General features: G+C 45.6%; 1 protein-coding gene across 1 annotated transcript in view; it reads right to left on the minus strand.

The window, feature by feature from the left end:
* Positions 1 to 746: 746 nt before the first annotated feature.
* Positions 747 to 15,227, minus strand: part of LOC105889233 (amyloid beta (A4) precursor protein-binding, family B, member 1 interacting protein) — a 20,772-nt gene continuing 6,291 nt past the window's right edge. Inside the window, exons 2-14 of the mRNA XM_031583682.2 lie at positions 14,535 to 14,594; positions 13,880 to 13,964; positions 13,105 to 13,382; positions 12,010 to 12,087; positions 10,039 to 10,198; positions 8,168 to 8,289; positions 7,164 to 7,238; positions 6,763 to 6,906; positions 6,006 to 6,116; positions 3,113 to 3,211; positions 2,882 to 2,996; positions 2,536 to 2,588; positions 747 to 2,341 (exon numbers count right to left, since the gene is read on the minus strand). Of these exons, the coding sequence (XP_031439542.1) occupies positions 1,655 to 2,341; positions 2,536 to 2,588; positions 2,882 to 2,996; positions 3,113 to 3,211; positions 6,006 to 6,116; positions 6,763 to 6,906; positions 7,164 to 7,238; positions 8,168 to 8,289; positions 10,039 to 10,198; positions 12,010 to 12,087; positions 13,105 to 13,382; positions 13,880 to 13,964; positions 14,535 to 14,594 (2,067 nt within the window). The 3' untranslated portion in view covers positions 747 to 1,654. The remainder of the gene's footprint in view (positions 2,342 to 2,535; positions 2,589 to 2,881; positions 2,997 to 3,112; positions 3,212 to 6,005; positions 6,117 to 6,762; positions 6,907 to 7,163; positions 7,239 to 8,167; positions 8,290 to 10,038; positions 10,199 to 12,009; positions 12,088 to 13,104; positions 13,383 to 13,879; positions 13,965 to 14,534; positions 14,595 to 15,227) is intronic.

Below are 15,227 nucleotides of genomic sequence, written 5' to 3' on the forward strand. Positions count from 1 at the left end.
CTCAACATCAAATATCCGCCACCATACTTCATAGTGGGTATGAGGTGCTTTTCTGTATGGCTATCTTTCTGTCTACGCCAAACCCACCTTTGATGTTTGTTGCCAAAAAGCTGTATTTTGGTCTCATCTGACCATATTACCCGGTCCCATTGAAAGTCCCAGTAACATTTGGCAAACTGTAGCTTTAGTTTGTTGTTGATTGACAGCAGAGGTGTTTTTCTGGCAACCCTCCCAAACAACTTGTGATGATGTAGGTGGCGTCTGATGATAGTTTTGGAGACTTGGGGTCAATGTACACAAACGTCCTCTTTCAGGCTGATTCTTAACATCTCCTGTCGCTTTAAACTTCTTAATTATTGCCATGATAGTGAAAATGGGTATTTTCAACTGTTCAGAGATTTTCTTATATCCATTTCCTGATTTGTGCAGCTCAACAACTTTTCGTCGCACATTGTCACTGTCACAAAACCTTGGGTCTTTCCCATAGTGATGAATGACTAATTTGGCCTGTGTCACCTCATATTTATACCCCAGTGAAACAGGAAGTCACGGTTGACCACTTAAGAGTTCCTAATCAAACAGGTGAACTTAAAAATGTAAAACATGACTGGAAATATATTGTGGCACACATGTTTTGGAGAAAAATATTTATTAAATGTCAACATTTTATTTTTCTTTCAATAATTTTACTTCAATGAAAAAGTAAGATTTTTGTGAATATTTTGAGTGAAAGACCAAAAGGATAAACAGCAAAGACATTTTTTCATAGCCTGGTTTGCTCATATTCACTAAGGGTGCCAACAATTCTGGAGGGCACTCCAGTGTTAACAGCTTTCTTGCAAAATGTAACTGTTGACACGACGTTGGGGTAACCCTCTCTGCTTTAGCAGTCTACTGTTGGTGCTGGAAACGTATATTGTTATTTTGTAGTTCTCGGAACTGACATGTCACGTGTAGTGGACCCTACATCGCCGTGGAAACAGAAAGGCTGAAAGGGCCGATTAGGGGGGCGTTCCTGTAAACCTTCGCGCCACCTGGGAAGTGCCCCGAGTTTCTGCAGTGGAAAAGCGCCTTATGTAAAACACAGATGTGGTAATTTCCCATCAGTAGTAATATGCACAGTTGGAAAAATAGTATATACAATCCCACAATTGGTTATTATTTCATTGTTGTATAATACAAACTATTGTCAACCAGAGCAGAACACACCTAAAGTCCCCTGGGGTTCCAGATTTACAGGAGCACTAGAGCTTGTTGGGTTTAGCTAAGCACGTTAGCCTTACTGGTGACTTATGTATTACTCAAGAAAAAAAGGCTCTTCAGCCATTTCCAAAGAAGAACCCTGAAAAGGATTTGCTCATTATCAGTAACCCTTGCTCAGTATCAGTAATACGTCATTGCAATTGTCCAGGCAGAAGTTGATTTGTAGAATCAGTTGAAAAAGGAGGGCATTTAGAACCCAAGAGTCCTTTACTGTAAGACTCAATGTGTTTACAGTTTCCCTTCTTCTTGTGCTACTGTGTTAGAACAAGCCAAGCCAAGCAGCCCCTTATGTCCCAGGATGTCCATGACTAAACTAACCCAATAGTTACTGAAGCGATGTAGGTATGAGAAGTCCTATTTAAAGATGAAAATGGGGAAAAGAGGACTGGCACTACTGCGGAGTACGTTTCTTCTGCATGGCCACCATAAGTTCATTCATAAAATCACCACCAGAGGGCGCTGCAGAGACAGGCGTAGTCCTCTTGGGTGGGGGCGGCCCGGCTTTCCTGACCATAGGGCTGGGGGCCATCACCGCGGGTGGAGGAGGAGGAGGAGGTGGTGGCGGCGGAGGGGGCAAAGAGCCCTCAGGAGAGCCGGTGGCCAGGGACACAGGTGAAGGTTGGGGGGGGAGAATGCGGCCTGAGGGTGACGGAGGCAGTGGCCTACCACCAGGAGTTGGAGAGGGGAAGCCCCTGGCTGGAGGGGGTGGCCTACCACCAGGAGTTGGAGAGGGGAAGCCCCTGGCTGGAGGGGGTGGCCTACCACCAGAAGTTGGAGAGGGGAAGCCCCTGGCTGGAAGGGGTGGAGTGGGGAAGCCCATGACTGGAGGGGGTGGCGGCGGCATGAAGTCTGGGGGCATCTCTACCTCATCGTCGTCTAGTGGCGGAGGGGGTGGTAGGTCATCCATGGGGGGCGGAGGGAAGCTTCCACCCATGCTGAAAGGTGGTGGTGGCGGTAGAGAGCCTTTGGCCAACATGGAGGCAGGTGGAGGAGGGGGCAGCCCTGGGTCTGGAGGAGGTGGAGGCAGGATGCCTACTGGAGGTGGAGGTGGTGGAAAAGCTGACTGGTTGCTGGGAGCCTTAAAGAAAAACATTAGACACATTCAGACATATTTACTACTAAGCAGCAATGACAAGTGAGATCATAACATTTCAGTGAAGTCCTTCTCTGGTTTCTTTCTATTACATTATCTGAAAATGTGAATGGGAGGTTTCTTTGACATGATTGTGGTATTTGACAACAGTAACTTTGGGAGTTAGATGGGCACCGTACCGTAGGAGCTGACTCTTGAGCAGGCTTGGGAGCATGACCATTGGCTGCTTTAGCTGCAATAGAGAGACAAGGGGGAGATGAATTAAGTGCGTTAACTGCCCAGGTTAATGTACGGAATAGACTTTTGTACCATATGCTTTAGACTGTCGGCAATGTTAAATTACCCAAAAAGCCATACAATGAAGTACTATTTTTGGGGGGTTTATTAAATGGTTGATATTACCATCCAATGCAAAGATGGATTAAGTATTATATGTCATTATGTATTATATCATAATAATTAATGTTATATGTTTTATATATTTTTATATGATATGTTTCTGTAAAGTTGATGCGTATTCTCAACCTTTGGGAGTTGGTGATGGGGTAGATGCGTTGGAGGTGACGATGTCTGTCCATGATGCTGACGAAGAGGTTTTCTTGACTGCAGTTTTGTAGTTCTCATAAAGTGTCATTCCATACTATAAAACCAGACAAACAAGTCAATGAACCTCAGCAGTGAAAACTCTATAGTAAGACTTTTTATTTCTTTAAAGCTGTTACCGGTTACCTGTTGCCATACCTACAGAGTACGCACCTTTGCAATGCGGATTCCTGTCACCCAAAGTGTCATAGTCCACTCATCATCACAGCACAGGTACTTAATGTACTGGGATTCCTTTTGGATCTGTGGGTGCTATGAGGGAAAGAAACTCCAGGATTAGTCTCCACAAATGTCTTTGTTTTAGAGAACCAAAATCACTCAACACACACATCTTTCTAAACCCGTCTTCTAACACTCTGCAAACTCTCTCTCTCTCTCTCTCTCTCTCTCTCTGTGTGTCTATACATGTATGCATGCATGTTTCTGTTTGGGCACACATTTAGAATATATGCATACAAGAATGTGTGCACACGCGGTGAGAAGGGGCAGAGAGGGGTATGTAGACATGTTGGAATGAAGGCATGCATGGGCTCGTGTAAACGCGACGTGGAAAATATATGGCAGTGTTTACATTGTGTGTGCATGTGTTTATGTATGAGTGTGTGTAGATCACGAGCTCAGATCATATTGTTTTGAACTGAACACATTTAACTAAAACCAGCATATCATGTCAACATGGACACATAACTCATTACAGATATTAAGCCCTCGGGCCGCTTGTGTCTCTAATAGGCTGCAATGACTCTTCGCTCTCCATCTAGATTGAGTTAATCAAAGAAAGCTGGTACTGATCAGACGGAATGCAGGTGCCCGAAAAACAACAACGCACTGTTGACGTTTGAAGTGATCTGATGCACCTCTGGCTGATAGAACCATGGAATGGTCTGCCAGCGCCAGGGATGACGGACGCTGTTTTCCTGGATGCTTCTCAAGGCTTTTCAGAACACAGAACATGAGGTCATTGCTGATCTGTTATTCTCTCAAGACGTCTGGAGGTAAGACTTTTTTTTCCCTCTGACCGCACACTAGACCACTACACACTGGGCTGCGCTGGCATTTTCTCAAGTTTTCTAGAGTATAACCACTAGGTGGCGTAGTGAAATGAAGCTTCTCCCGGCACAGAAAAGGGAGAGAGACTTCTCACCACACGGACGCTGTTGCTATTGCCAATTACCTCCAGCCTGAAAATGAACACATTTTCCAAACTACTGTAAAGCCCTCATTACAGACGTGAATCGACCACAGCTGCCGTGGCCATTGTGCCACAACTTCAAATGGTAGTCATTCAGCTCCTCTTTGAGGCTAGTCATTACAATAATTACTGTGCATTAGGGACAGCAGACGTGGAGCAGACACATTCACACACCTTGAAGCAATCTGGCTTTGACGTGACCTCAGGAAGGTGAGCTGGACCTACGGTTTGACAAATGGGACCTGATTTTTGGATGAACTGTGTGTGTGTGTGTGTGTGTGTGTGTGTGTGTGTGTGTGTGTGTGTGTGTGTGTGTGTGTGTGTGTGTGTGTGTGTGTGTGTGTGTGTGTGTGTGTGTGTGTTTTGGGGGTGTGATTGAAAGGGAGAGCAAGACTGAGAGTGTCTGTGACAGAGAATATAGCTGTAAAACTTAAGATGGCGGTCGTCGTTTGGATCCATTGCTCGTGTGTCTGCCTGATTCTTGCTGCCTCCATCTCTCTACACAGATGGTCAATGGCTGTGGCTAGGGGGACTTCTCTTGAAGACATGCTAAACTATGTGACAAACAGAGCTGGTTGAGATCATCGCCGACTTTACCATCAGCTGAGTTATTTTCTCACTCTCTCTCTCTTTCTCTCCATCCCTCCCCTCTTTTGTCTTCCTAGCTGTATTTTGTCCTAGCCTTGAGGGGCTAATATCGCTCAGTCAAAAGTGTTCCAGCCCAGGCACTCGCCTGACCTCTTCGTCTTTGATTTTTAACACCCAGCCCTTGCGCTGAGCGCTGATTCAAGACTTTCCAAGACCACAGAAAGTAAAAGACAAAAGGGGATGGAGAGAATAGTTTCAGATCCCCTAACTCCTCAACAGTTAGGCTTCCTTTTTCTTCTGAGAGTCAGCACCGTCAGTTTGCACACCAAGACAGAACTAGCTGCTCCAAAACAATGGAATTCACCTTGATCATGTAGCCATTATGATTTGGAGGAAGTTCCACACAAAGAAATTACAAAATACATCCATGTAGTCAAATGTTTAGCCTTCTAACAATGACCATAATAATAACATAACCAAGGGACTAGCTTATGCTACTACCAGACTATGTGCCCCGGCTCATTTTATGCACTTGATCAATGAGGTGAATGTGAGGGGACGACTGACAGGCCTTAGTGAATCATTTACTATTGTAAATGCAAGGATGTTTGTATAGATTATGTATAGTGACAACTCTGACTGTGCACGTGTTGCATGCTTGGCAAGAGTCTTAGTAATGGTTTGCAAGTCTCAAAATCACTGACTTCTCATTGCTCTGTGGTCCTCTCATGAGCTTTACAGGGGGTTTATAAATGGGTACATGGTAACCACAGAGAGGTCTACTTTTGTAGCTTTCGTCTTACGTACTTTAGTATTATCTGAATCATTCATGGTCGCCTACTGCTACAAGGGAGACTCGCAGCCTTTTAAATAATATTTTGTAACTTGTACATTTCCTACATAGAATCTTTTTGAGCCAAGGGACTTTCAACCTAAAATACAAAATATAAATGGTTCCCCATTCTCTGAAATAGTCCTGCTTGGCTCCAAAGACTGGCAAGGGTTTCCCCAGAGTCTCTGATGCACACCCATGATGTGTTTGGTTCATGTAGAAAGCTAAATATAACTCTGACTCTGACAATAACTTTTTCAGGAACTGATTAGCTTCTAAAGACAACCGAGCTAGCTGATTTATTTCATAGTTTAGTGCAAAGTTTTGTGCAGTGTTTTGTTGATATCTAATTTGGTATCATGGTGTTTTTCGGTGAAACCAAGCAGTGAAGTGTGATAAGGACACCGGCCCTCCAACAGCTACCACACACTCACCTTGAGGAGGAAGCAGTGATCAGTGGGGGCCTTGTACTTGTTCTTGTAATCTTTGCCATGGTACACGTTCACGTTATCAAACTGCACCAGACACACCAGGTCACGGGACGTCTGGAAAAGGAAAAAAAGACAGTGGACAGTTAAAACCAGTGCAACCCGGAGGTTACACAAATATATTTCCCTTTTTGACAGCCATGTCAGACAGCACCCAGCAGACCTGGACGGGCATATTTATGGCCACTGAGCTGCCGTTGAGATCCGTGCGTGATAGGAGGCATTTGCAGGGGTGCCCCTGGCGAAGGCGTATTTTTAGACGGCTTGAGGGAACTGGGGGATGGATTTTGGAGGAGAAGGTAAACACAGGAGGACGGGTCTGATTGGCCGATCCGCAAAGGGTTTGAGTTGACATTGAGCCAATATTTGCTCAAGCTTCTTTTATTTTGTCTTTTTAACCTCCCCTCTTTCCGTGCCTCATTTTTCAAAAGAGCAGGCAGGGGGGGCTGGTTGCATTTGATCACCTAGTAAGTGTATGTGATTGTGATTTGTGTGTGTGTGTGCATGTGTTGCATGGGTGGTTACATGTCTGTGTGTGTGTCATGGCTACTGCTTACTCTTAACTTACTGAGTAGGCCATGTAGCGGTGTGTGTGTGTCTGTGTCTGTGTCTGTGTCTGTGTCGGTGTCGGTGTCGGTGCCGGTGCCGGTGCCTGTGCCTGTGCCTGTGGTTTACTCTGAGAGGTACACATTAGCATGCTGACCTTGGTTTTCCCTTTGGGCACGAAATACATTCCAGACGCCCTCAGCAGGAAGTAGCGAGGCTTCCAGGACCGCTTCCCATCCTCCTTCAAATGGAGGAGCCCCTCAAGGTCCGGCACGATGATGGAGGTCCCGCAGAAGTTCTCCTGCACACACACACACACACACACACACACACAAGAGTGTGTGGAGAGAGACAGTGAAGAAAGAGCATAATCTGTCTCCGTCTCTTTTCTTCTTTCCACATCTGTGCATCCTGTGCTGTAATATCAGTTTGAGGACTCACCTCCAACAGCATCCTCTCTCCATCATACACACACACACACACACACACACACACACACACACACACACACACACACACAGCATTGCCCTGTGCTGTAATATCAGTTTGAGGACTCACCTCCAACAGCATCTCTTTCTCCTTTTCTTTCATGTCCTTGAGCGTATTCCTATCCTTCTTCCAGATATAAAAATTCTGCAGAGACACGTTTATAAAAATATGTTAGGTCTCACAGAGACAGAATCCAGATCACTTAAACTGTCTGTGTGAATAAATGGATTCTGATAACGCAGACCTGACCCATTCTGACAGCCCGGTTCCCTGGTTCTAAAGAACACTGTCAGTGTGCCGAAATCAAGACATCTCACGTTTTCCGCACAATGCTCTTATCTAATGGAAAACACTCTTCCCTGCCAGCAGTCCATACAAGCATTAATTCCTAGAGATTATGATGGCCCAAGCTGTAATAATAAACATCACAAAAACCCCACTGTGTCTATGGGTCTGTCTGACCTGATGCATGTGCACCGAAGACATATGGGCCTGTCTCTGAAGCTTCGGTGTACAATCAGTGGACAAACTGAGACAGCTCAGGACGGAAACTATGACTGAGTTTAATTTTACACGAAAACAAAAAGGAGGGCCAAGACAAATGGCCATCTCTCCGTTCAGCCGGATGGGCTATTGCAGGAAGACCCCCCCCCCCCCCCCCCGGCCTGCACAGCAGCACTCTGCCTGCACGAGCACCTAGTAGACATTCACACGTGCATATGGTTTAGCAGGGATCAGAGGATGCTCTCAGTGGAAAATCTGAATGGCTTACTTCTACAACTTAACCAAGTTGAATTGTCTATAGGGTTGGGTATGTCATCCATGGTGTTTATGAAGTGAGGCTCTGTCAGGCCTTAACTGCAACAGACTTGGTGTTCAGTCTACCAATACATTTTCATCTGAGTGGTGTGTTTGTTTTTGTCTGCAAACAGGCTGCGTTGTCAGTTAAAGTCACAGCACCGTATGTGTGCAGCTACTCCACGAGACAGTACTGTAAACCGACAAGACTAGAATCTGAGCAGGAGAACTCACGTTAATTACAGCCAATCAGATGCCACAGTAAGAGGATTCACCTGAGGGTCTTTGAAGATGGCGTATTTGTCCTCCCTCTGCTGAAACAGCACTTTGTTCTCGCTGTCACGCGTCCAGGCCGACAGCGGCTCCACCATGTGCTCGTGGTCCTCCAGGCCCCTCTCTGTGGAGAGTTCACACTGCTGTCAGATTCTAATCTGGTTTCCTCAGACTCATGGAATAATCAGATTAGGAAGGGGATCTTTCTTGGCCTCCCTCAGATTATTTGAGAAAAATAACATGCTTCAGTGTGGTAAACAAAAAAAATAGCTTGGATTAATTACACTGCGGTTGACATTTCATTGCAGTACAGGGAAAGATACAATCAAGGCTGCATTGTTTTTGCGGACCAGACCAAATTGATTCAAATTGGAGATAGCATAGGCGTGCTTGTGAAAAAAATATGGATGTGGTTCCAAGTCTGGTTTCTCATCTACCCATTCCCCCTCTTCCGTTCCATTGCATGGACAGACCAATTCCATACTGCCACTTCTACAGCAGATTTGCGGTCTCATTTACAGTACTCAATACAGACCTCATCCAGGCTTCGCTACTGCAGTAATTACATGGTCAGTGATCCCAGCATCCTGAAATGTAATGAGCATGTAAAGCTGAAAGACTCCCACTGCCGAAGCTCAAAGGCTGGTCTGTCTGCCAAGCCGGTGGGGACTCAACACACACACACACACACACACACACACACACACACACACACTGTGTCGAACCATGCCAAGCGCCCACCCAGACGGTAAGTATCACACTCCCTCTTTCATTTGAGCTCCACCATGTCCGCCACATACATTGAAGGCTCTTGCCTCTGATTAACTTTTTGGAGGTGAGGTAGCAAGCGTCCACCGGTGGCCTGTGGCTTCGCACGTGGTGAGCTTTAACCGTCTCAGGCAGCCAGCCAGCCAGCCAGCCAGCCCAGGAGGAGACCTTTGAACAGGAGCTGGCTGCACCGCATGCTTAGGTGTGACAAGCACCATCAATGTTAACAGGCTCGATGTAATGACGGTGTTGGTCCACACCGGGGTAAGCCATCTTCGCCAAAGCATGCCAACTCGGGGCAAAATTCATACCGTTATTAGTGAAGCTTTTTTTCTGCAAAGTCAACTTCAAACCAAAGTTTGGCCTAATCGTTGGCTAGTAGTGAACCGGTGGGTGTAGTAATTCGGTTCATGAGACTTCAATCTAAGACGTGCGGCCAAGTCCAGAGACAGCACACAGATGGGGAGTGAGATGTCAGTGTTCTCCAGCAGCTGTGAAGAATAAGGAGAGACTGGGGACTGAGATCAGAGGAGTCGTGACCAGTTTCTTCCTGACAGGCAGGATGACTGACAGTGTCCGACACTGTAAATTAAACCCACCTGCAGTCTCTTTCTCTGTCTCTCTCTCTCTCTTTGTCTGTCTCACTGTCTCTGTCACTTTCTCTCTCTCTCTCTCTCTCTCTCTCTCTCTCAAATTCAAAAGAAGCTTTATTGGCGTGACCATAACATTCTACAGTATTGCCAAAGCATTTGGGTTGGGTGTATAATATGTGATTATATACACAATACATATATCTATACACAATATACATCGGAAGGGAAAAGGGAGCGTGTGTGTGTGTGTGTGTGTGAGTGTGTGTGTGTGTGTGTGTGTGTGTTTTGGGTAGGGAGTATGTTGTCTTGCCAGTAAAAACACACTTTGCATTTTGTAATCTGGGCTGAAGTGAAACCCAAGCATCTAGTATATGAAACTTTGCGTGTGAGTTTGTGTATATGCCCCTTCATTATGGAACCGTTGCTGTGTGTGTGTGTGTGTATGTGCGTCTGTGTGTGTGTGTGAGAGCATGTGTGCGTGTGTGTGTGTGTGTGTCTTTTGCCAGTCCTACCGGTCTGCAGGTCTGGGCTGGTTTCACATAGGCACCAGTCGATGTTGCAGTCACAGTGGGTTTTCTCAAACAGGTTATCCAGCACGTCTCTGACCGTCTGTCTCTCATCCACCATCAGTGTCTTCGAGCTGCCATTGCTCATCTCCACCCTCACCACCAGCTGCATAAACACCCACACACACAGCCACACACGCACACACACACCCACACGCACACAGCCACACACACACACACACACAAAGCCAAAAGCACATGTGAAGTGGAGTGTGACTTGCACAGTACTGGAGTAGCAGGCTCAAGTTGAGTATGCGTTATGAGCGGCACGACTTTTCTCAACGGTTTATGGCTAATTTGACCATGAGGAACAAAAGTAGGGTGCTGTTGTTTACTGTAACCCCAGCGAACATCAAGATTTTGCCACGCCCTTTTAGCGCGCGTACGTGTCCGTCCAGCGCATCTGTATCTCAGCTTCTGAAGGCTGTAGACATTTGAATTTGATCTCTAAATGACCGGAATACGCATGTTTATGTATGCACTATGAAGGTTTCTAAGCTCTTAAACCTTTACTTTTCGAGATATTCAAGAAAAACCCATTTGTTGATATTTGCGTGAGGTGCAAAAAGTACTCCAGTAGCAGGCTCAAGTTGAGTATGCATTATGAGCGGAACAACTTTTCTCAACCGTTTCTGGCCTTTACTTTTCGAGACATATTCAAGAAATTCAAGATTGTATGCTTTTTGCGCCCCACGCGAATATCAAAACCGTTGAGAAAAGTCATGCCGCTCATGATGCATATTCAACTTAAGCCTGCTACTGGAGTACAGGTGAGGAGAGAAAGAGAAACGTTTCATTGTTCTAAGCCCCCATCTGTTTCAGTGGCATCCATTTATCTCGTGGAGCCAGAGCCCCCGAGCGAGGCTAAGACGAGCTGCAGACGAAACCCCCCGTAAAACCCCAACGAGAGGAGACAGAGATGGAGCGTGACACTCCCCGTGGGACCCTGCCTGGCTTCCTGCTGCCAAAGACTCCCGTTTCCTGCCGTCTGGCAGCGAGAGGTCTTTATTTAAATGGCGGAGAATAAAAATGATTCTTTCTCTCTATTTCGCCCACTCTCTTTCTCTCTGTCCTTTTTTAACTACCTTCCAGGCAGGTCCAAGAATAACGCTGGGGGGGAAGGCTGGGTATGACTGACAACAGCACCGCAGAGCAGAGCAGTACAAACCACAGTGGCCACAGAAACGTCCTTTTCTGTCCTCCCTTCCTCACTTTATGTCTAAAATATCCTCCCAATTTCTCTCTTCCTCTCTAGCTCTCCTTATCTCAGTCTTTTAGTTGCATGTACGCACACCTTCTTGTTTCGTGTAGGGTCATTATCCCTCAGTTATACTCTTTTTTCTCTTTCCACCAATCGTATTGTACCAATCCATTTGAGAAGACATTGTGATGATCACAACACCATCAGTGGGGATCCTACAGTCTAGGGTTGTGTCTAGTCTATGGTATTTCTAATCTCTCTACGATCTACAATCACAGGCGTCTCTCTGTCGTGCTGTTAAACTCGTCCGAATTGGGGACCAAAGTAGGGGAATGAGCAGAATGTCCCACCGGGACACTCTTTCCTCCCGTGAGCTTTGGACCCGAGCCACAAGGCCCTGTGGTTTCTACTCCACAGTTTTGAAGATGTGAAACTGTCGACACTTGGAGCTATGCGGGAAACTTGTGTGTATTCTCTGTTTTGTTTTTCCTCTTGTCTCTGGGGTGATACTGGCAGACATTCGTTATTTTTTTCAGACAGTTTTTTTCTTTCTTTTATTTTTTATTGACGTAAAAGGGACAGGGGAAGAGAGAGTTGGAGCTTTGCGGCTGTCTCAGAAGTATTCCCCTAGCAATAGGCCTTGCCGACACAAACAGACACAATGCAAACAAACTCTTCAGCATTCATCTAACTGTGGATGTTTCTCCATCTCTCACCTTCTTCACTTTGGCTTCTTTCAACTTCTCCAGCGCTAGTTTGATTTTGTCTGCTTTCAACTGGGCTTCAATTTCCTCCTGCAGGATAACACATAAACGTATATACTCACTCACTCACTGTCCACACATTGACAGAACAGTAGAGAAAAGGCAGTTACAGCATGACACTATGGATGGATTCTTTTTAAAAATGCTTTTAAATGCGGGTGGCAGCCACCTCGTGCTCGTCCAATCTAAGGTTTGTGACGTTTGTGTACATTATCTCACAAAAACATGGGCCCCATATGTGCACATGTGTCTCTGTAAGACAGAGAAGATGAAGCCGACCTTGGGGCCGACCTTGGGGCCGACCTTGGAGCATCACACACTCTGGGGACCTGATTTCTCTGCCCTGTACCTCATGATGAGGTGATGGCCCAGTGAAACACATCTCAAACGTTTGCTGCTGCTGCCGACATGTTTCTCTCTTTGCCTCCTGTCGTTCGATGAATGTCTGATGGCTTCCAGACGATCAGCTCCATCACAGTCTAGTCTAGTCTACAGAAGTTCCCCCCTCAACCCCTTTCTCACACATACATTCTCACACACACACTCAGACGCACACACACTCTCTTTCTTACACACACACTCAGATGTGCACACACTCTCTCTTTCACGCACACACACACACACACACACACACACACACACACACACTTTCTCACACACACACTTTCTCACACACAAATTTTCACATACACACTCAGACGCACACACATTCTCACACACACAAACACACACACTATGCCTCAACACCCTTTGCCTGACACTGTTTGCTCGTCTATTGGGTTTAGTATGTCTGATGCTCAGAGATTGATTCCATTGTATTTGGGTTTATTCAAGCTATCGGACTGGCAGGTTTCTACATACGTGTTCTTTGACTACTTTGAGCTGCATGCGAAAAGCTGAAGGTTCAGAGCATGTTAACAAAGAAACTTGGCTTCTGTAAAGTCACAACACAAATTCAGGGCAGATTTGGTGCTGTTCTGAGACTCAGTGCTGGTGGCTGGTTACAGTTTGAGTGTGTGTGGGCAGAGATGGAGGGCAGTGACTTGCCTTCGATGGCTTGGAGTTCTGGGGGGGTGGAAGGGGTGAGGTGGAGGCGGCGGGCTCCACTGGTGATGTGGAGGTGGAGGTGGAGGTGGAGGTGGGTGTGAAGGCAGGGGCTGCAGTGGGGGAGGGGAAGCTGAAGTCGTTCACGGTCGGGGTTGGCAAAGTGGAGCTTTTGGACATGCCCCTCTCAGAGGCCATCTTCTCCTCAGTGGCATTCAGGTCGGCCACCAGGTCAGCCATTAGAGCGTCTAGGTCATTATCCTCCAGCTCATGCAGAGATGCTTGACACACCACAAGGGAGTGAGGTTAGAAACAGATACATGATGAAGGACAAAAACTTTTCCCTAATAATAAGTAGTGCTACTGCAATTTAATATTAAACTTATTTTTTGTTTTAATCAGTTAACCTCTGCTTAAACAGGGTAACTAGATTCATAAGTCATAGATACATAGACACGTTTGTAGCATAGGCTATTATTACAATATACCACAACAAGCATACAAAATCATGATGTACTTTACTTTTAATTACTGGGAGAACAGTAACAGAAAAGCTATGGCTGTAGTGTCAACAATTGGCCTTCCTCATTCAATGTCTGTGGTAACTCGCAAATGCCCATTTATGTGTATCATTTACTTACCTGTTCACAGTCATTTCACAGTACAATTCCATTGCAGATGGTTGTTAACATTACAATAACAGTTGGGGAAGTTGAGGGGAATTAAACACAAAACACAGTGTACAGAGACCTGCACTTTCACAGCAACCTCTGCTTACCATCTGTAAAGCCGACGGAACCGAAGTTCGTTTCCATGGCGGTGCTGGGGGGAGACTCTGGAGGCAGTGTTTCAACCCCGAGGCTCTGTAAGGGTGGGGGGTGAGGAACAATGAGACAGAGATCACGAGACCAAAGACATTATAACTGTTTAGCAGTAGAATAACAGGAACTATCCGGACAACCACAGATATTGTCTGAGATGTGGAGCGTAGCAGTGGGCCCTGCCCTGCCATTGAAATGAGCTGTCTGATTCGTAGTCAAATTAAGCTGCATATGCTGGCTGCCTTTTTAAGTCACATTCAACCAAGACCAACACATGTATGCAAAGTCGACTGTTGAGGTTCTCCACTTCCCTTTCCCCACTCTGTTAATAATAATATTCTGCTCTGAATATTCGGCTCTGAATTCTAAGGTGTTAATAGAACAGTAGTAGTTGGTTATTATTGTATGAAGATTTCTGCTTCAGAGAGAAGGCTCAAGGTATCCAGCCTTTCTATTTAGAGTCCTCTTATTTGACACCTGTCTAGTATACATGCTGAGAATCACATCAGAGGTATAGCTGCCCATTGCGGAAGGATGGACTGTAGTCATGTATTTTCCTTTTGGATTTGTTTTGTTTTGTGGAATGTGTTGATATTTTCTACTTGGACTCACCTGCGTAAGGAGGTCCATCTCCCCCAGCATCTCACTAAACATGGCGTCTATGTCATCCATCTGCAAGAGACAGACACACACACACACACACAGAGACAGACACAGACACAGACACAGGCATCAGCAACCTCACACAATATCATGCAAATGATATGGGGCATCCAAAGAAGAGGTTGCTGGGTTTGGGTGCAGACAGACAGACAAATGCTGAAGTGGTTATGTGGGTGAGTGGAAACAGTTTAAATTGGATCTGCGTTCACACCCTGCAGTCGGTGGGTAGAATGCCATCTGTTGCCCTCAATCAATTTTCATCATTTGACATTAAAATTAAACTGAAATGATGTATATAATAATTGTAATGAATAATTATAGCACAGCAATGTTCCAGTGCAACACTTGGTAGATAAACAAATACAAAGTAAGTAACTCTTTCAAGGTCCTTTGCTTGCTTGGTGCACTTGATCAAAACTGTGCTGATTTGCTAGTTTATTCAAACAATCTCTCGTGATTTGTTAATTCAAGTGCAGTGCGGTATGGTTCTAAATACCTTGCCTAGAGCCAGAACATATTGCACAAGTGCCGGTGAACAGACAGGAGATAAGAGCGAGGTTTGCATAACTCTTCCAGGCATTCATTCTTTGTCAGGACATGCAGTTGCGTGTCGACATCCCACTCAAAGTTTAAGAAACCTGC

This window comes from Clupea harengus, chromosome 17 (genome assembly GCF_900700415.2).
Source record: "Clupea harengus chromosome 17, Ch_v2.0.2, whole genome shotgun sequence".
NCBI lineage: Eukaryota > Metazoa > Chordata > Actinopteri > Clupeiformes > Clupeidae > Clupea > Clupea harengus.